Below are 20,523 nucleotides of genomic sequence, written 5' to 3' on the forward strand. Positions count from 1 at the left end.
ATATATCTCTCCACCTTAACAGATTTAACTTTTAACTTATCTTCCTTAATATCCGATTTGGAATCTGTAGTATCGGCATGGCCATTCAGAGATCGCTATCATAAACTTTACGGATCGTTACCTCCATCGAGGTAAATGTCCTTATGTGTGCATGTGGGCAAGGTAGGATGGAAAGATACAAAATTTCCGCCTCATCATATGACTTCTGTAGCCCAATCGTAGCACGCATATCCTCCAATCATCCATTCACGAACTAGAAGAAACTGCTCAAATTGGTGGAAATTCGGATATAAGTTTACTTGACTGACTTGGACCCTCCAAATTGTCAAGACCTGTTAATACAATTGATATATCTGTAAAATATTTCCAATGGAACAGTATCTCAGCATATGGTTGGCGTCATAAGGTTCGGCCCCCACCGAGTCCCGGTCTAGTGCAGCCGAGTTTGAATCTTGATCAACTCACCAAAGCTACATAGACTCCCAAGGTCTACTAAAAGAGATCGTGGTATCTCGCTGTTTTTCAAAGCCCTTCGATTTACTTGTTATTTTCCATCTCCAGACCAGAGAACCCATAAAATCCCAATATCACACCATCCATATAAGAATGAGGTGCAGAGTAATTAGATTTGCCTTTTCGACCACTACATATGTACCTATTTATACCGCCGGACCATCAGTTGCTAGGTGATATACTTGGCCATTTCTGTCTTGACTGAATCTAAGAACAAAGAAAAACAGCACCGCAACCCACTCCGTACTATTAATGCAGTGCCATGTCCTGACTCAATATTGTGGCCTCACTTGCATAAGATCACATATCATGTGGGATTTGGGAAGGGTCTACTTGATCGTTGGGCGTGAAGCTTGATTGTATAGTTGTGCCCTATACTCAACCTACTCGCCCTATTTGACATAGATAGAGATAGGCAAGACGTGGACCGTTGATCTTTCCAAGGTCACTCGTAAAAAATAGGGGCAATATGTAGAACAAATCCCAGAGAATCCAAAAGTCCTTTTTTCTACCGGGATATCTGGTGCAAGCAGCCATGACAGGTAAGAGGAGATATCTTTCAAGTTGTGATAACTCAAACTTAGGAAATCCAACAGTCATGGTCGTCCAGTATGCTTCCCAGTTGAGTCACTCACATACGCCAAATCTGTAGGACCGTGATATGATTATCTTGGAGGACACCGAGTTTCCGCCATCACAGTCAAGCGACAGTCAAGCGACATAAACCGGCTGGGCACAAGAAACTTTAAGTCCAATAATAGGTCGAGTCACTACTATGGGTCAACGCCCTTGAATGCGACAGTGTGGGCTGGAAAACTTCGAAGGGCTATTTAGTCCTTACATTGACCTGCAACAATGTCCCATAACTACTCATTCTTTGATCCAATCACTTCAAGGCTTTTGTCCACTGTTATATTGACCACCACTACCATATCTACACAAATCGCCCAGTGACAATGCCCGAAAGGGGTGGAACCATGGGTTCACCTGGACGGATAAATATTTCATGCTCGAAGAACTGCTACTGTTGAGACAACAGACCGATGATCTGGCTGTTGATGTTGTGAGCCGACTGCAGGCCGTTGCTTTAAAGAACAAGAAAAGTAATACGGGACAATGTTTTGGTCGATTTGACATGTACGGTTTTTTGAAGGAACATCATGGAGAAGACAGTGTGCTACAAGAACTCTGGGAAGAAGTGAACGCAGTCCCTGAATGGGTTGGTTGGGCACAGATTGAGCGAGGACAGGAGTTTCTCTATATCGCTACTTGATCCCCAATCTTACGGGAATTACTCTTCGGGGATTTCTAGGAGGCACTGCTGTGAGGAAATACTTCCGATGGCATATTGGGTTTACAGGATATTGCTAACTTTTAAAAGACAATTGCAGGCTGAACAGAAGTCCTCGTCAGAACAGGTTTTTCCATTCGAGCCCTACCAGACGATTCCTCGAAACCTCCCTTGGACTACTGCAAATAACAATGAATCTGCAGTCTATTCAACCAGGCGGCACTTCGACCGTGCGTGTCTGGCTTGACTAACTCGTTTTATTACACTTTATTTACTGTTTCTTTGCCTACTGATTGTATGTATTAAATAAAGCCCCGGTATCAGATCGTAAACCCGGGTATTATATTCGGTTTACTGTCAAAATGGCTGGGGCCAGGGCTTAGCTAGGACTCTAAGCATCATCTGGTAATAATACTTTTTTCAGTCCAACAGAATAATACAAAGATACGAAGATAAAAATAAATCACTGACACGGGAGAATATGTGGAGTGATCTACAGTTTGTTTACGACTACTCCGTACAACATACGCGATCGACAGTATACGTAGGTCTACTACAACGTACAGTTTAATCTCCCTTATTCGGCCAAAACCCAATTTGAATTCCAGTGACAATGGAATTAATCACGATATCAAGGTAATAAGAAGACAGCAGTTCCCCATTGCAAACCCCACCGCAGGACGCCATCCATAGGACTTTGGAAAGAAGCCAAGCCATCATAACAAAGATACCCCAAAAAAATCAAAAGAGAAGCAAAAAAAAAACCGAGGAAACCATCAGAGCCACAGAGATCAATGAGTCCAAAGAAAGAAATTACAAGAGAAGAGCAAAGGAATCAGTACCAGGTACTCTCCCTGGAAATGCGCACGTGAAAATATAGGGAGAGCTCAACCTAGTGAAAAAGACAAGAGGACATCGAAGCCTCTATTTCTTGGTGGTCCGCTTCTTGGGAGCAGCCCGGGTTGTTGTGGGCTGCGGGGCAGTAGTCTTGGTGACACGGCCGGATTTGGTCTTTCCCAGAATCTTAGGCTGCTCAACGACAGCAGGGGCCTGGAATGTTCATCAATAACGGGTCGATCAAGGGGGGAAGACGGATTGAACATCTGGAAATCAACTTACGGCAGTGGAGGTCTTGCGAGCCTTGCCAGAGTTAGCCTTGGGCTTGGTGGCGGCGGCCTTCTTGCCCACAGTCTTCTTGGGAGCGGCAGTCTTGGTAGTCTTTGTGACAGTCTTCTTGGGACCAGTCTTGGCGGGGGCCTTATATCGCAATTAGCAGGGACCATAGAAATACATCCTCGCTGAGAGCTTACCTTAGCAGGGGCCTTGGTAGAGGCCTTAGTGGAGGCCTTAGGGGCAGGCTTTGCGGCAGGCTTTGCAGCAGGCTTGGGAGCAGCCTTGACGGGAGCCTCCTTCTTCGCAAGCTTCAAGGGGCCAGATGGGCCTAGAGCGCGACGCGTTAATTAAATGGCCAAATAACGGATGAAACTATCCGAAACTCATGGGGCGAAATGCAAAAGTTGAATCAAATCCCGCAGAGTAGGATAGAACCAATGCGTGCAGGCAGGGTACATAGGAACATACCCTTGGGCTGAGTGAACTCATTCTTCTCAACACCGGCCTTGATAGCCTTGTTGAACTGAGAGTCGAAGACACTCTGGGAAGTGACGTTGATCTTGTTGTTAGACTGAACGTACTTCTTGATAGCCTGACGACTAAAATAGGGAGAGTTTCAGTCAGTGGCTGGTTTCTAGAATAAATGGCGGGAAATACTGGAACCGATCCCGGAGGCATCGGCGGCGGCGAACACCAGAATACATACCTGCTACCATTGCGTTCCTTCAGCTATACGCAGAAAGGGCACGAGTCAGCAATGAAAACGAATAAAAACTAAGAACTGGCTTTGTTGTGGTTGTCTATGCCCAAAGCCAAAGACGTGTCACGGTCGGGCGCGCGACCCGAATCACAACAACCAGGTTGGCTCGCGCCGGCAGTGATCAACTCACGCTAATAATGGCATCCTTGATCATATCTGTATTGATCGAATCAGCAGATGTTCGCGACTAGATTCATATCCATATCGCTTTTACGCGATATGGTGGGCATTCGGGATCAGTGAAAACATACCACGGTAAGAGGTGTGAGGAGCAGCAGGCGCCGCCTTCTTAGGCGCGCTGGTAACATTCTTGGGAGGCATGATGATTGATTTAAAGTGAGAAAGGAAGAAGGTTAAGAAGGTCAAGTTATCAAAAGACGAGAGGACTTTAGAGGGGGAAAAAAAGGTGATGGGAGTGAAAGCAGAAGAGGAAGAAAAAGAGCAGAAGGGAAAGGGAAGGCCGCGGGGCATCCGTGATTTATAGGCGACCGGTGTTGACAACAAGATCATCAGAGAGAAAAAAAAGCACTTTCTTTCTGATTTTCTTTCTAGATGTTATCTTTTAGTCGGTTCCTCTTTTAATTTTAATGTTGTGTTTCTTTCCTGTCTTGCTGTGTTCTTTGCGAGTATCTCTTCGCGCGTTCCAACTTGAAGAATGATGTCTACACATTCTCTCTCTTTGAATTTGATATGAGATACACTTAAGAATACCAAGATACTTTGTTATCTTTTTTTTTTCAATATGGATTAAAATAACAGAAGATTCTGCAGGATTATAACGCGATAATAATCATATAAACTGGTAGACTGTTGCTTCTACGCGTCCCATTTCCCCTCGATGGAAATCGCGCATACTCTATTTTGGAGGCTTTTGGGGCGAGCCCATATCTTCTCAGAGAGCACCCGGGAGATCCTTTTTCTATAACATTCCAATGCCGTCTGGGGTAACCATTCCCTCTATCAGGATCTAGGATCCCTTCTTGAGACTTGGAATCCAGAGGCGATAAGATAGTTTGGAGCTATAGATGACCTTTTATACTTATAACGTCGATGCATTGAAGCCTCCTTACTTGGAGGGGACCTGGGGGACCTGCATTACCTCGTGCTGAAAGGTCACGTAGATTTTAAAAGGCTTGTGACTCGATTTCCATGGTACAACCCCTAGATGATGTCGAGACTCGCCACTTTGGACACGTATACGAGCAACTTTTATAGTAACATATCTCAAAGTAATGCGAATTTGAAATGTGAGCTGGTTATTATTTGGTTTTAGTCTTTCCATTATGATAATAATGGGAATGAAAATAGGGGAATGAGCTTTTACACCAGGAGTAACACAGATGGTTACATATATATCATTAAAACGAACAGGGAAATGAATGAATTTTTTTCTTCTTAACATTTTATCAAGATAGCTAGATACTAGAAGTCCCATACCAAACCACAAGATTTATGAAGCCCAACTTCACCCCAGATCCGGGCACGCGATATATATCGCTCAAGAGAGGGGAAACCCTGGAAGCTCGCACCTGGCGGCAACGCCACTGCATAATCACATCAGGATCAGCAGAAGCAACCAATAAAAGACACAAAATAGCCCCGATCCCACCAGTCCCCGTTGATTCGCACTCATAAAGTTACCGAGAAGCAACCTTGGGAGGGGTCTGGATCGACCCGGGACAGATGTATATCGAGGGACCTAGATGATGAGCACGTTTTGTCACAACACCGAACCAACACAGACAGATAATAATGAAACTACACGATCATTGGACCAAACTCCTTGTTCCATACCGTATGACCCCAATTATTGGTCCACCAGCATAGCTGTGTGACGGGGATCATCGTATCTGCATCCGCAACCGGCGCGTCGAATCAAGGGCTCGGATGGTGACAACGCTGATCCTGCACTACATGGACTCTTGTTGCATCTTTGGATGGTGTAGATTGTTCATGGTAACTGGTACCAGCGTATATTCTCTGCATTCGGAGTGTTTCCTGCTTTCCATTATGAAGATCAGTCGTGGTTGGCGTTGGGAAGCCTCGACTAATCTCGCTAATCGGACCCGATCTATACAACTCTCGACGCGAACGCCTGGATATCGACACCTTGCAATAGCTACACCAGAACATTTGAAAAGGTGATTTGATATGCTCATGCATGGAGAATAAATGGAAGATAACAAATATACAGTTTTTGGACTTTTCTATCAACTGTGGCCCCTAAGATCAGACAAAATCCCCATTTCTGTTCTACTTGATCTTGTCTGATCCTGGCTTCCAAGGAGCCGGGAAAGGTCATTGGAACAATAAAGAAGCATTGGAATACACATCCCACCAGTTTTGATTTAAACCAGACCATCCATTGCTATGATACACGGAACTTCATGCCCTGTCCCGATCCCCGATGCGAAACGGACATTCTCCACAATGAAAATAATCCATAAGAAACAATGAAACAAAAAACCACAGAACGCCCACGCCAGTCCAGCTCATGTTAGATCAGGAAAGAATTTTGTATCATAAGTTATTTTTAACGGAAAAAGAAAAATGCATCTCTCGTCATCAAGAAACTAGGCAGCTCCACGCGGCTTCGCCTTGGCTTCCTTCTTAGCCTTGGCATCTTCCTTCTTCTTCTTCTTTTGTTGCTGCAGCTTCTCGTCGTGCTTGCGCTTGAGAGATGCTTTCTCATCTTCAGTGCGGGCAACTGGCTTGAAGAATCCCTCTAGCCTGGATTGCTGAGCGGTCTTGAGGTGCTTCGACAGACGGGCGGCACCATTGCGCACACGGTCTTCATTGAAGCCCTTGTCCCCAACCAGGAACTCAATCAGGCCCTCAATGTTGGGGGCTTCCCACTTGAAGTCACATTCGGCGTGATCGGCAGGGCGGACGTCTGGGTTAACAAAAAGTTCTCGTGCATCTTCGTATGGCCAGTCCTCGGGAACTACGAATTTCTTCTTCGGGTCGTTCTTCATGAACTCCAGAACCTTCTCTAGAGACTTGTGCTCCTTAATTAGGCTGAGAGCAGTGGTGGCTCCCACCTTGGGAATAGGCTCCAGGTAATCACAGCCTAGAAGAATACAGAGATCGATGAACTACACGGTAGACATAGTCAGCAATTGTGACTACGCGTATCATAATTAGGATACCGTACCTGTGAGCGGTCCATATCGAGACCCTCAAGCGCTCGATCCAAGTGGATCTCCTGGATAGGTTCCTTGCGCTGCTCACTGAACGTCAGGTGGCGCAGGAGAATCGGCGACTCAAAGCACAATGTATCCATATCCTCTGATGCAGCTGCGTACACCTTACCCGCACGAGCCAGGACAGCACACTGGGCTTCGGCTTCCGTCGGGGCATTGATGAAAGGAATTCCCATCAGCCCAAGGAGCTTCTTGCACTCCGCATTGTGTTCACGGGTGACGCGGACAGTCCGTCGTGAGAACTTTTCGATATCTTCCGCAGTTCCAGTTTCCTTGGCCTCTTCATGGGCCTCGGTTGCCTCAGCCTTGCGTGCAACACGCTTGGCCAATTCACCGGACTTGAGCTTCGGTGGAGCTCCGTCGAAAACGTAAAGAGGTTTAATGCCGTTGTCCACCATTCGCAGAGTGCGGTAGAACATGCCCATAAGGTGGGATGTGGTCTCGCCCGACTCACTCATGAGCTGTTGACCCTCCGAGCGCACGGCGATCAGGAAACTGTAGATGCTCATCGACCTGTTCTGGGTTAGAGACTAGAGATTCTTGAGCTACCGGGACGGTGATCCAATAACGTACGCATCCTAATTTGAAGAATATATACGTTAGCATCTGAATATATTTCGCAGGTTATACAATACATACAATTGCGACCTTGCGGCCGAAGTGGTTCTTGATCTCGCCCGTCTTGATCGCATCGGGGGCATTCTCGGAGATCACTTGGTACAGATCTGGTGTTTATTTAGTAAACAGGCGTGAATAGTTGAGAGTAAGATACTTACGCTTAATACCCATCTTGAATGTGAGCTCAGGTTGTCTCAAGTTGGAATCTTGTTGTCTGTGTAGAGAGTTGAGCTTGACCTGTCGCAATACGCGAACGCGCTGGCTGGAAGCGCGACATCATTTAAACCTAATTGGGGATAGTGTACAAGGTCAAGGTCAGGTGACCGGTAATTTCAGCCTGATTTCAGCCTGAATATGCATGTATGCCTCAGGCGCCCAACCGGCAATGAGTAGTTCGGGCCAGAACCGGCCGGTCCATGGGTGTGAAGTTGCTCCGACCCCGCCTTTCTGTTTTCCCCGGAATGCGCCAGGAGGATGAGTCCAGCCTCCAGAATAATATGAAGCGGAATCGCACTCAATTCGAGGCCAATGGTGAGGCCTCGTCCGATTCTCCCCCGCAAGGTGCCTTCACCCCGGAGGACCGCCCTCATCATGTTCCGAAGATCTCTCGACGGATACGGGCATGCACTGAGTGTAAGAGGCACAAGGTGCGCTGTGACATGAAGGCAACTGACTCGGTGTGCTCTCGGTGTCAGCGCATGGGACTAGAGTGTGTTGTGAATAAAAGCCTCCAGACATTACTAGAGGACGAAGCTGAGTGTGTGCCTTGTATTCGCTATTTATATTGGTAACATACACTGATTGCGCCGGCTACGATAGGTGGAAATCGATGATCGAATCGGCAATGACAGACCTGCTCAGGAAATCCCAGCTACCGGAGCTATCATACTACCAAGCAGGCGGTGGTACAAGCGAAACGCCTTCGAACAAGAGAGGCAGGAAAGAATCCACCGTCTCGACTGATGATAATGGACTTGTACAACATAGAAAGACTGAGCCAGTCGAAAATACAATAAGAAATGGCACAGCTGCAAGGTCAAACTATGGCTTCCCCCAACAACAGCCACGATATTCTTTGGACCGCGAGGAAGCTGGCGCAACATCTCTGGTCACAGCACCAATGGGCAGTTTATACGAGGTGACGCAGCTCAGTGAAAACCGCGAGAGCTCGCCAGGACGAAAGCTTGCCCCCGACCAAGCACTGGTCACTGATATCATCTCACGCGGAGTGGTCGATATCCAGGAAGCGGAGGGGCTGTTTTATCAGTTCGACCAGGTACTCAACCGCTATCTATGGGATGGAGCCTTGCTAGCACATAAAGACTTGACATCTGTTCGACGGTCTTCATCAATGCTGTCTGCCGCCATTTTGGCTGTCACCGCACTTCACATGCCGACGAAAGAACGCACGTTTGATACATGCTACACCGAGTTTGCAAGATTGGCATCGGAGTCTATGCTGGGCCACCATCACACCTTGGATGATATCCGCGCATTATGTATTGGAGCATTTTGGCTTGCGGATGTTAGCTGGAAACTCTCTGGCTATGCGGTTCGTATTGCAACAGAGCGCAACCTGCACCAATTCTTTCGCAAAGCCACACAAGGGTCGCCAGAACACATGGAACAGGCGAGGCTATGGTATCTTCTCTATGTAAGTAAACTTTGACTCAAGGTGTTGTTGTTTTTGCTCATATTTTTCAGACCTTAGAACACCACTTTTCTATTGCATACGGTCGACCACCGATGATCCACGAAGATGCCAGTATCACTCAACACAATATCTTTACACAAAATCCATCAATTTCACAGGGAGACCTTCGACTTCACAGCCAGGTCGACCTATTCATTATTCTCACCCGTATATATTTTGCATTCGGTCCAGATGTTGACCTGGAGGTTCCCGAGAGCGATTTCCCCAAGATTGATCAATACGATGTTGATATCGGGGACTGGAAGTCGGCATGGCTTCCTAGACTTGGTAAGTCTTGACTCCCTAGGACGACTACATCGTCTGATAGATTACTACAGCGGGGAGCCGATACGTCGGCGCATACCCCTACAAGGCGGTGTATATGCACTATCATTTTTCTCGACTGCAGCTAAACTCCGTTGCTCTGCGCACATACCACTCATCCACCTCCTCTGGACAAATGTCATTTGAACGCAGGAAGCGTGCAAACATCGCTGTTGAATCAGCCATTGCGACTCTCCAGGTTTGCCTGGATGAGCGAGATATCCAGCTGGCGCTCGTCGGCGTCCCACTATATCTCCACAGCATGATCACATTTGCTGCAGTCTTTCTGCTAAAGATCGCAGCCAAGGTTTGCTCGAACGGGGCAATTCCCGGGAGCCAGGGCAAACGGACCTCCATCGCCTCGGCAGGGCTACACGTTGATGTGAGCTACGTGCGTGTCCTTGTTGGGCGGGTCGTCGAGCTCATGGTGTCCTGTAGCCAGCGGGCTAGTGAGCGCCACCTGAGCCACCACATCGCCCGGGGTCTTCGCAAGATGCTGACTGGGCTTGAGGAATGGGAGAAGCGCACTGCTGGTACCCAACATTCCATGGGGTCAATTGCGCAAGACGCTCATACTCTCTTCAAGCCGGTGGTCATCCCCGGAGCGCAAATGCTGGGTGAGCGTGACACGATCCTAAACCACCCACCTCCTTTGCTTGGAGTTGCGCCGCTATCGGCTGAACGCAGCAATGGATTTGAGCCTCCTATGACCCAAGGAAAGCTGGAGCCCGGTCTATCAGAGGGCTCGGATGACCCTATGATGACAGATCTTTGGGGATTTGATGAGGATTATTTCCCTACAGGAGTGTTTGACTTCCTTCAGAGCCAGATGCCGGCGTGATCCGCTTTCCCTCGATTATTCTCTTTGTACACACATAACTAACAGCCTATGATTGACGACCACAGTTGTTGCAGGGAATATGGATACTAAAAACATATATTTAGAGTGAAATATTAATTAAGTCGAGCTATATCTCCATACAAAAGTAGATCATTTCCCTGCTAAATGGCACTGACCAGTATATATGAATGGATGGACAGGCATTTGGCCTAGCGACTGTAGTTGGCGACATTTGGCGCACTGCCACTTTGGATCCCCGCCCATCCTCAGCTTGAGTGCCGTTTTATTTCGAGTTGCCGGATCGCCTATGGGCGATGACTTTGGTTCTTTTCCATAACCGTGTGCTTGAGCTCCGAAACCGCCATTGCCGGGGTTTAATTAGGATACTTCGCGATGGTGACCGTTCCGAGCACACACATTCCAGCAAAGATCGCAAATGCTGAAGTGCGCCCTTCAAAATCGACACAGCAACTGTTGATCATATATAGAGACCTATAGGTCGAGGGTAGTACATCTCGGTGCTTGGCATCGAGCCCGGTTAGACCGAAAAAGTCCGAGTAGGTCGAACATGCGGAACTAAACAGCCATTGCTCGGGGATTCTGTCGAATCATATTGACTTGATCATATTGATCTGGATAAATACCAAGACCGAGATACTGGTCTTTTAATTCTATCATTTCTGTGTACATTGTACTCGGTGATTTCATTTACCCCAAACTTGCCAAACTGCCGAGGTCTCCGCCATTAGTGCTATATTTGATTGAGCTCCCCCGCAACAATTCTAACTTTCTGTTCTCTCTCCACTTTGTAAAAATTGTGTATACCCTTTGTTTTAGCTATGATGAACAGGTCTATTCTTCGTGCAGCCGTGCGCTCGATCCAGGCTGGTCCTACCTCCGTGGCAGGCCGCCGATATGCCTCCTCGGCCGTCTTCAACTGGGAAGATCCCCTCGCCGCAGCGGAGCTGTTCACAGAGGAGGAATTGGCAATCCAGGATACAGCACGCCAATACTGCCAGGATAAGCTTGCGCCCCGCATTTTGGGTATGCACAATCTGCTTTGCTTTGTTTTAATGAAATGGTCAACTGACGTCAGTGATCCCTTGCAGAGGCCTACCGCAATGAGGATTACGACCGTCGAATCCTAGAAGAGATGGGCGACCTGGGTCTCCTCGGAGCTTCAATTGAAGGATATGGCTGTGCCGGTGTCAGCACCGTGGCATCGGGCCTCATCACCAAGGAAGTCGAGCGTGTGGATTCGGGATACCGATCAGGCATGTCAGTTCAGAGCTCGCTAGCCATGACCGGCATCAACGAGTTCGGCACAGAAGAGCAAAAACAGCGCTTTCTTCCTGGCCTTGCTAAGGGCACAGTTGCCGGGTGCTTCGGTCTGACAGAGCCCAACCACGGCTCTGACCCTGGGTCCATGGAGACCGTGGCCCGCGAGCACCCCACCCAAAAGGGCATGTACCTGCTCTCTGGCAGCAAGACGTGGATCACCAACTCGCCCATCGCTGACATCGCGCTCGTGTGGGCTAAGCTCGAGTCCACGGGAAAGATCCGTGGGTTTATTGTGGAGCGTGAGCGTGCGACGCCCGGGTCGTACGAGACGCCCGCTATCAAGAATAAGAGTGCCCTGCGTGCTTCCATCACTGGTATGATCCATATGGATAACTGCCCCGTACCGGCAGAGAATATGCTACCGGACGTTGAGGGCCTCAAGGGCCCCTTTACATGCTTGAACAGTGCCCGCTTGGGAATTGCCTTTGGTGCCATGGGTGCCCTGGAGGATTGTCTTGCCCGTGCGCGCGAGTACAGTCTGGAGCGCAAGCAGTTCAAGGGCAACCCACTTGCCAAGTATCAGCTTATTCAGATGAAGTTGGCTAACGCTGCTACGGATGCTGCTTACGGAACCCTGGCTGCGGTTCAGGTGGCTCGTCTTAAGGATGCTGGCAAGGCTACGCCTGAGATGATCTCGATGATCAAGCGTCAGAACTGTGACCGTGCTCTGGCTAATTCCAGAACGTAGGTTTTTCTGTCTTAATTTTTTTTTTTTTTTTTTTTTGAGGTTTGGGTTACTAACATTGGTATTAGTCTGCAAGAAGTCTTTGGTGGCAATGCTGCCAGCGACGAGTATCACATTGCCCGCCATGTAGCCAACTTGTTTGTGGTGCAGACCTATGAAGGTCAAAGTGATATCCATGGTAAGTTGTTCCTGCCTGACTGTGTTGGGCTGAGGCTAATGCATATTCCAATAGCTTTGATCCTCGGCCGTGCTATTACAGGCAAGCAGGCCTTTGTCTAAAAAATAAAAAGAGCATACTTGTATATAGAATATATCCTAATCGAATGATTCAAAGTGGTATATCAGTACTTATAATAGTACATACGTAGTCAGTAAGGACATAAGTAGTAGCCTTGAGTAGTATGCGGTCATGCTATCAAAAGCATACTTCCTTCCTCTTTAGGTTAAGCGGGAAATTGCGGGCGCCTCACCCGCACGTGACATCATCGAGGGGCAGTGTATCAGTATCATGCGGTGTAATAGGGATTTTCAATACAGAGGTATATTGAAAGAAAGAGATTTAAATATAAAAGTTAGACATTCAAATTATGAGAAATACATTATGTATGTATTTACATATAAGATCGGTCTACTGATTAGGCACTGCTCTCCTTTCACTAGGTTGATATTTGAAATATCTGCAAATGCTGTCTTTGTCTGACATGCCTTTGCCTAACCCCGCCAAATTTGATGATTCAGCCTTATCGAGGGATTTGCCTTCAATCATGAAACAAACCATTTTGATTCAAAGGACATATGTACACATATATATCTAACATTCTATCTGCTTCTGCCTCATTCTCAATGCCTCAAATAACGGGTAAGCCTCAAAGCTGAATCATGATGTGTCATCTCAGTGTGGCGCCCGGTATTCCCGTATTGGGCCGTACAATACCGACAGAATCGATTCCGCCCACCTGTGGGCACTTTTCCCCCCTCTTGAGACTCCCAATTATCTTCTTCCCTCTTCTTTTCCACACAAAGACGTAATCGTAAGTCGACTTACTTCCTCTCTAACTTGAATCAATAACTGACGATCCATCACCCAGTTTCTTTTTACTTTCTGCACTTTCTCACTCTTTCGTCATGGCTCTCAAGCGTATTAACAAGGAACTCACTGACCTCGGCCGGTAAGCCTATCCTGATGCCATCATCTGCGATTCATGACTCTAACTCTCCTTTAGTGATCCACCCTCTTCCTGCTCCGCTGGCCCCGTTGGAGATGATCTGGTATGAATACTCGTTCTCTTGGTTGGCGCCGTGTGGCGGGGCACAACCACCCCGGTGTTAAACCAGGTTGATATCAATGAGGGGATATGGATGACTGACTTGTCTTTTTTTCTTACAGTTCCACTGGCAAGCGACCATCATGGGTCCTGTAAGTTGCTCTCATATCCGCTCTCGAGGACCTTGGGGGGCCAGATGGCCCTCTGCGAGGTCCAGAGAGTCATCACCAGATTCGTTATACTAATAGACGATACAGGGTGACTCCCCATACTCTGGCGGTGTCTTCTTCCTTGCCATTCACTTCCCTACCGACTACCCCTTCAAGCCTCCCAAGGTCAACTTCACCACTCGCATCTATCACCCCAACATCAACTCCAACGGCAGCATCTGTCTGGACATCCTGAGAGACCAATGGAGCCCTGCTCTCACCATCTCTAAAGGTGAGCAAGACCACTCCTTTTACTATCTGCCACACACAATCTCTAACCCTTCATAGTGTTGCTCTCCATTTGCTCGATGCTCACAGATCCCAACCCGGACGATCCTCTTGTGCCCGAAATCGCGCACGTCTACAAGACCGACCGACCCCGTTACGAGGCGACGGCTCGCGAGTGGACACGGAAGTACGCTATTTGAGTGAAACGACAAATCTGATTCCTTTTTGCTTATGTTCTTCCCTCTATCTCTCTCCCTCAATAACCCCCTTCCTTGCGGCCCCTATCTCGCTCGACCACTCTTCATCGGTGTCATCTCAACGTCGCTTTGCATCTTTCCGCTTTCTTTGCCCCGCTCTAGATTCAGAATTCGCGAAAGCCTGGCGTACCTGTGGTCGTAGAAACGTTTTCAGTCTTTTTTCTCATCCCCCAAACTCTGTGTGTTGATTTCAAATGCACCTGTTCTTGCGCGCGTTGCTTCCTGCTTCTGTGCCTAAAAACTCCATTTGCGCCGGGTTTGACCTTGTCTTGTTAGGCTGAGTTTCTGGGACTTTTCATATCCAACGATCCTTATGACAAATTCTCATGCATTCATGGCATCCATTTTTCTTCTTCTCTTTTTCAAACGCTGCATGCGCCTAGGATTGAATTATGGAATTTGCCGAGTTTTTTCTCCAGTTCTTTTGCTTCTTTGTACTAGGCGATGCTTCGGACTCGGAGGGTAATGGCTTTGGGGTTTTTCGAAGAGAAGTTCGAGATCACTTGTTCTGTGTCTTGTGTCTTGCGTCTAGGGGCTTCTATCCTTTTCTGTCTTAAATAACACAATCTTGGTAGGCCCATCTGTGTGCTAATGAGCTTTTTGGCACTTGTAGACTGTAGTTTGTACATCGTGTAGTATTGGACTACTATTGGCATCATCGATATCTCAACCACAACTTCAAACACTGACTCTTGAACGATGCATTCCAATTGCCCAACTCCCAGACTCCATATATGTATGTATGTATATCTATCTGTGTAAATGCAAATCAAAAAGATTAATAGTAGAAAACCGCATCGAATCAAATCTGTCGCATCAAAATCCCCCAACTGGGATCACATTCAAACAACCTGACTCCCCCGTCGACTCCCAGCCCTCGACCCTTCCCCAGCCTTAGCAGTCCTCTGACTAGCCCTAGAAACCTGACTCACCGAGTCCGCCGGACTCACATGATCATCAGCCCTAGACCCTTTGGAACTCTTCGACCGATGCGAGCGATGCCGATGAGCATGCGATCCAACCTGGCTAATCGAGTCATCAGGCGAAACATGTGAGTCGACGTCCAGATCCACCACGCTTTCGGGAAGCGGGACATTCCGTGCAGACAAATACGAGTTCCCGCCATCCTTGCTGTGGATACTCGGGCTGGAGTAGTATGTAGCGCTTGAGCCAGCGGGGAGGGGGATATTGCGCGCGGAGCGGGAAGATGATGCAACGCTGGCGTTGTCTTTGCCGACGTGCGAGGAAGAGCGCACTGAGGCCGCGCGGTACGAGTGCGTGCTTTGCTGGCTCTTTTGCGAGCGTTGGGAGACGACGGACTCGTATCCGTCGCGGTCGTCGTGGCTGTGGCGTCGGTGGGTGCTTTGCGATGCTTTGATCGTTGAGGAGCTGTGCACGCTGCTTGGAGCGCGGGTCTTCTCGTCGTGATAGCTGCTGATGAAGGTTGACGGGGCGCAGGCGTAGCGTTGCTGCGAGGCGTTGCTGGCCGGTGGATACTCGATTGCCCGGAGCGGGGTGTCCTCGGGAATACTGTAGATGCTGCCTTCTGAGGCGCGGCGGGGGTTGTCGTGCATGTATTCGGTGCCCTCGTAGATTGTGCTGGCGCGGGGGTTCTTGGAGGTTACGCTGCGCGTGAGGGTTGAGCGGGGGTTTGAGGCGGTTGTGTAGGAGCTGCGTGGTGGTGAGGGTGCTTCGATGGCGCGGTATTGGGATTGTTGGTCGTCGTTGTTGAAGAAGGATTGGGCCGCAGCTTTGATTTGGGGGAAGCTGCTTGCGAACTGTGTTGGCTGTTCGGGCTCTTGCATTGTTGACTGGGAGTCACCCTTGACCATTGCGTAGGCGATGGCTGCGCCTGCCGCGGCGCCAATGAGCGTGCCCACGATGGTCTTGGCTGCTTTGCTGCCGTCATCGGTCTGGGGCGGGGCGGGTGCTTGCACGGTGTATGACGGTGGCGGCGGGCCTTGGAATTGGCGGGAGACGACTGTTGGTGCAGACCGCTCAAAGGTTGTGGGTGCTTTGGAAATGGCACGCGACTTGACCTCGGATCTGGCTTCGGACCTTGCCTCGGATCTTGCCTCAGACTTTGCCACGGATCTAGTTTCGGACACCTCAGACCTTGGAGGTGCAATGCTCTCTGTCTTGATGGTGCTAGCTCTGCTGCTCGCCTTTGAGACCACGGAGCGGCTGGAACTCTCTATAAGAGCCATTGTCGGTCCGCTAGCCTCCGACGAGATAACCGAGGCATTGCTGGGTCGGTACACGGCTTCAATGCTGTTGCCGTCAAAGTCGATGACAGCTGCACTGAAGTACCCTGACTGCGAATCTCGCATCTTGGGTTCGCCGTGGATCTTCGCGCCCGCTTTTAGGGCACTTATGAAGAATGAGCCGACTGCGTCTTTCGACGGGGCTGGAAAGGCGACATGGACTGCACCAGGAGGAGATCTTTGGTTCAGGTTAGCTTTGCCGAAAGGTAAGAGTGTTGCTTTGTATATATCACTCACCCAGGCTTAGTCTCGGTCATCCAGAAATCAGCAGGTTCCCCCTGCTTCTGACCGAAACCTATATAGTCGTCATGTCGACCAATGAATTGGTATCCCAATGGCTGTAAACATGATAAGAAGAAAGAGGTAGAGGTCGGGAGGTGAGAGACGGTCAAGGTGATATGCGAAACGGGCATTGCGAATGTTGGAAGTCGACGTGCCTGAGTTACCAGCACGTACAAATAGTTGAGAAAGAATGGGGAAAACGAAGGTGGATGGAAAGAGAGAGAGAGAGAGAGATTAAATGGAACCGGTAAAGATATATACGGTGAGGGATTCCAAGTCTATAACCAGAACTATGACGCCAGGAAATGAGGCCACATGAACGATGCCTCCAAGAGCCAGTCAGAATAAATGCCGTGTGACTCTAATCCAAAAACAGAGAATAAACTAGCCTCCAAAATCCTGCCCAAGCTAAAAAAGGGTCATCCAGAACACCGCATGTTTCCCGATAGTACGGAGTACGTTGGTGGACACTTGAGGACGTGTGATTTCTGTATGGAGTCAGGCAAGTGGGGGGTCCATAGACGATTGGCCCAAAGATCAAGTCAATGCTCAGTACCCGATCTGCACGGAAAAGTTGAAACAGTCCGAGGACGAGGCGTATTCAAGGCCTAAACCCATACTCTGGTAGTTCGTACTTGGTGAGAATAGAAAGGTCAATCCGTACTTCCAATGGCACAATAGTCAGACCGAATGCTGTTCCTGTTCCTGGCTGCTTTGGGATATCTAGGGGCCCAACTCTGTGCAGGGTGAAACGCTCTATGGCTGGAGGGCTGCAGATGGGTCCCTGCCAGGTCATCGCGGGGAGCCAATGTGGATTCCTGTTGGCGGATGGGGCGTCTGTTCTGGATGCCCTGAGCGAGGTGCAGGAGCCTATCGACGTTAAGTGGGCTTTTTGCTTACTTGTTCTCGTGTGAGCAAATGGTAGACTTGGTAGTGGAGGAGGAGGAGAAAAAGTCCTGCCAGGTGGACTTGGGTAGATGTGCTGACCGCTACGGCTACAGTTGAGTCATCCACGTAGATTGAGTGCTTTTTTTTCTTCTCTCTCATAAATTTTCAAGTAATAATATGATTTACATAGAATAATATGGTATATAATAACATATTTATCTACAATGTCTACCGACAATATATCAATACCAAATATACGATGGGCAGAAGTGCATCTCATATCGCCACCGTCGATCCGCTTCGCACATTCAAAGTGAGGCGAGGGCTAATTACATGCCACGTCAAGGATCAAGATTATTATTACGGAGCACTTTACAAATGCTTTGATAAAGAGAAAAAAAATAAAAGAGAGTAAAAAAAATAAAAAAGCCATATTTTTATTGAACACAGAAGTTGAAGATATGTGTCTCAGGAATCCCAAATTAATGGGCCCTGATCTATGTGCTGTTCACTTTTTCTGGTCTACGCATCACAACAGTCGAGGTTGAAGCTGGATGGAAGCAAGATGGATCAAGGACTGGCGAAAAGGAACCAAATGCCATCCGACCCGTAACGTATAAGGGAAAAGAAGAACCAGGTGCTCTCTAAACCACAGACCTTGGGATGAATCCCGATGCTTGGAAGCTGTCCCAGTATTCCCAGTTTCCTTCAAACAAAACCGAGATAGAAAGGTAGAGAGAATTGGGCTTAATAACGGCCGAAGTACTCAAAGGACAGGCATATGCAGAGATACCGGTACCTTCGTTCTGCAAATCAATCCCCGTATATAAAAAAAAGGTGCAAGTGTGCCGTCAGTACAGACGACAAGGACGCGCGCTATCTGGGCGCGATTTCTTTCTTTTTTGTTTTTCCAGTTGGGGTTCTCAAAGGATATCCCAAACCTCTTCGGCAGCGTGGCAGAACTTGCTACAGGCAACACTGGCACTGAGACTGTAGTTGCTGATACTGATAGTTTCGTCCTTGAAAGAGTCGGCAAAGTCATCGTGGCCCTTGGCCATGGCACCGACGAAGATGGCGACACTCTCGTTGGGGTTCAGCGACTCCAGGTAGTCCTTGGTACGGACCACGGGCGCCTCGAAACTCATGGTCACTTTGCGGCAGTTGGGGGGCAGGTGGTCGGTGATCGGGTTCTTAATAACCTTGAGGAGCTTTTCCTGTGAGTTGGTCGAACGGATGGAGAGTCGGTGGAGCAACTGGACCATCAGACCGGCGAACCGCTTGAATGTTCTCGGGATGCGGACGGAAGGATTGACTTCGATCAAAACGCCCTTGGCGGTGTGAATGAAAATTTGGAGCCGACCGGCCTTGTTCACGGGGGAATCGAGAAGAGTGAGTAGGCACTACGGCGGGTTAGTGGGCATTCTCTTTTGACCTTGCTATTGCCACTGGCGATGTTGAATCGTACCTGGTGGGTAATATCTGGTCGGGCTTCACTGATATCACGGTTCATTTTACGCATGATACCGATGTGCTCATCGCTGTTCAGCAGAGAGAATTTCTCATCTTTGGTCCCTGAGCGTCCACTGGAGACAGCCTTGTAGGTTTCCAGACTAGCATTGGAAAGAACCACAATCAAACGTTGGGTGTCCTTGTCATGGGATGGAATTGGCACATGCTGTTCGGCAACCAGCTGGGGGAGCTCCGGAGGAGGGCATGACTGGGTCCCTGGAGGTGAGAGGTTAGACATATTCAAGTTTCTTTTTTTTTAAGTCTATAGAATTGTGATTTAGGGGCGGGGAGGGGTAAAGGGAAGGGGGAAAATTGTGACAGATGTGGCTGGGATATAATCCGAAGGGATTGGTGCCCAGGGACATGTCACACGGGCCAGATCAGAATTGATTCTGGAAGATTGATGTTGAATTGTGATTCGAGTGGTGTAGTTCCGGAGAGGAATGAGATACAAAGCAAGGGAGAAAAACATAAAAAAGCAGATCCAAGACTTACTCGCACGCTTTCTCTTGCCGGCAGCTTGTTCGTGGTCAGACATTGTTGGTATATTGACAAAGTTGTTGGAGTTGAAGAGTTTTTGGGGGGGAAACTCGGGGAGAATAAAAAAAAAAAGAGCGGCCAAATAGGCCCGGGAGATCCTGCGGGAGATCCTGGACTTCGGAGTCAGCTGGAATTATATCGAATCTGACACTGCATATTAACCATGCTTCTTTTATTAATCTCTTTATTCCTTTAACTATTTTCTTTATGGATTAGAGTGCATTCTTCGGACTTTTTATATGTTGAAAGATTTAAATACCGACATAGTAGAATAGTAAAAGATATATGACTTCATACTAGATCTACCTAGGTAAGTATAACTATAACCTTGGGATATAATTGGGATATAATATACCACATAGTTTTTACCCAGCTTCAATAGTTCTAGAATCCCCTTTTAATTCCCTTTTCATGTTAGCTCCAACGGTTAGTGCTTAGTGCCACCCAGAGAGATCGACACTATAGCCCCCCCCCAAATTGTGCCGTTTATGGAGTACAAGCTTATACGGAGTCCCAATGTATAATATGTACGATCCCAGCTCTGTTTGAACCAGCCACGATCGACTAAGGGAAGCCACATGAAAGCTTCTCTTTTATAGGTTGATAGGTCCATCATTCCCTCAATAATAGCGTCGGACAAGAATGTATCGAGTTGATTTGCTTGAGACTATCTACCTTTGGACTACGGAGTAGACCCTG

General features: G+C 48.2%; 9 protein-coding genes across 9 annotated transcripts; 4 read left to right on the forward strand and 5 right to left on the reverse strand.

The window, feature by feature from the left end:
- Positions 1 to 1,519: 1,519 nt before the first annotated feature.
- Positions 1,520 to 1,786, forward strand: N7537_009841 (uncharacterized protein; the record flags this gene model as incomplete). Its single annotated transcript, XM_056900895.1, has 1 exon — positions 1,520 to 1,786. The coding sequence occupies one exon, from the start codon at positions 1,520 to 1,522 to the stop codon at positions 1,784 to 1,786; it is 267 nt and encodes an 88-aa protein (XP_056749563.1).
- Positions 1,787 to 2,728: 942 nt separating this feature from the next.
- On the reverse strand, positions 2,729 to 3,998 carry N7537_009842 (histone H1/H5 family protein; the record flags this gene model as incomplete). The annotated part of the gene is made up of 7 exons (XM_056900896.1): positions 2,729 to 2,854; positions 2,924 to 3,061; positions 3,115 to 3,245; positions 3,386 to 3,516; positions 3,624 to 3,646; positions 3,808 to 3,833; positions 3,929 to 3,998. The coding sequence occupies 7 exons, from the start codon at positions 3,996 to 3,998 to the stop codon at positions 2,729 to 2,731; spliced, it is 645 nt and encodes a 214-aa protein (XP_056749564.1).
- A 2,252-nt stretch (positions 3,999 to 6,250) lies between these two features.
- fen1 (multifunctional nuclease RAD27) lies at positions 6,251 to 7,669 on the reverse strand (the record flags this gene model as incomplete). The annotated part of the gene is made up of 5 exons (XM_056900897.1): positions 6,251 to 6,772; positions 6,832 to 7,393; positions 7,454 to 7,458; positions 7,520 to 7,605; positions 7,657 to 7,669. 5 exons carry the CDS (start codon positions 7,667 to 7,669, stop codon positions 6,251 to 6,253), a joined length of 1,188 nt encoding a protein of 395 aa, XP_056749565.1.
- Positions 7,670 to 7,959: 290 nt separating this feature from the next.
- On the forward strand, positions 7,960 to 10,356 carry N7537_009844 (uncharacterized protein; the record flags this gene model as incomplete). The annotated part of the gene is made up of 4 exons (XM_056900898.1): positions 7,960 to 8,255; positions 8,318 to 9,152; positions 9,203 to 9,479; positions 9,530 to 10,356. 4 exons carry the CDS (start codon positions 7,960 to 7,962, stop codon positions 10,354 to 10,356), a joined length of 2,235 nt encoding a protein of 744 aa, XP_056749566.1.
- An 839-nt stretch (positions 10,357 to 11,195) lies between these two features.
- N7537_009845 (acyl-CoA dehydrogenase) lies at positions 11,196 to 12,661 on the forward strand (the record flags this gene model as incomplete). Its single annotated transcript, XM_056900899.1, has 4 exons — positions 11,196 to 11,400; positions 11,466 to 12,381; positions 12,451 to 12,560; positions 12,615 to 12,661. 4 exons carry the CDS (start codon positions 11,196 to 11,198, stop codon positions 12,659 to 12,661), a joined length of 1,278 nt encoding a protein of 425 aa, XP_056749567.1.
- Positions 12,662 to 13,507: 846 nt separating this feature from the next.
- Positions 13,508 to 14,284, forward strand: N7537_009846 (putative ubiquitin conjugating enzyme (UbcD); the record flags this gene model as incomplete). Its single annotated transcript, XM_056900900.1, has 5 exons — positions 13,508 to 13,551; positions 13,606 to 13,651; positions 13,770 to 13,799; positions 13,905 to 14,088; positions 14,145 to 14,284. 5 exons carry the CDS (start codon positions 13,508 to 13,510, stop codon positions 14,282 to 14,284), a joined length of 444 nt encoding a protein of 147 aa, XP_056749568.1.
- An 899-nt stretch (positions 14,285 to 15,183) lies between these two features.
- Positions 15,184 to 17,018, reverse strand: N7537_009847 (VOC family protein; the record flags this gene model as incomplete). Its single annotated transcript, XM_056900901.1, has 2 exons — positions 15,184 to 16,783; positions 16,843 to 17,018. The coding sequence occupies 2 exons, from the start codon at positions 17,016 to 17,018 to the stop codon at positions 15,184 to 15,186; spliced, it is 1,776 nt and encodes a 591-aa protein (XP_056749569.1).
- A 470-nt stretch (positions 17,019 to 17,488) lies between these two features.
- Positions 17,489 to 17,683, reverse strand: N7537_009848 (uncharacterized protein; the record flags this gene model as incomplete). The annotated part of the gene is made up of 1 exon (XM_056900902.1): positions 17,489 to 17,683. One exon carries the CDS (start codon positions 17,681 to 17,683, stop codon positions 17,489 to 17,491), a length of 195 nt encoding a protein of 64 aa, XP_056749570.1.
- A 1,015-nt stretch (positions 17,684 to 18,698) lies between these two features.
- Positions 18,699 to 19,822, reverse strand: N7537_009849 (18S rRNA pseudouridine methyltransferase; the record flags this gene model as incomplete). The annotated part of the gene is made up of 3 exons (XM_056900903.1): positions 18,699 to 19,175; positions 19,241 to 19,500; positions 19,780 to 19,822. 3 exons carry the CDS (start codon positions 19,820 to 19,822, stop codon positions 18,699 to 18,701), a joined length of 780 nt encoding a protein of 259 aa, XP_056749571.1.
- Positions 19,823 to 20,523: the final 701 nt, after the last annotated feature.

Source organism: Penicillium hordei (assembly GCF_028827395.1).
Source record: "Penicillium hordei strain IBT 12815 chromosome Unknown utg000005l_segment0_segment0, whole genome shotgun sequence".
NCBI lineage: Eukaryota > Fungi > Ascomycota > Eurotiomycetes > Eurotiales > Aspergillaceae > Penicillium > Penicillium hordei.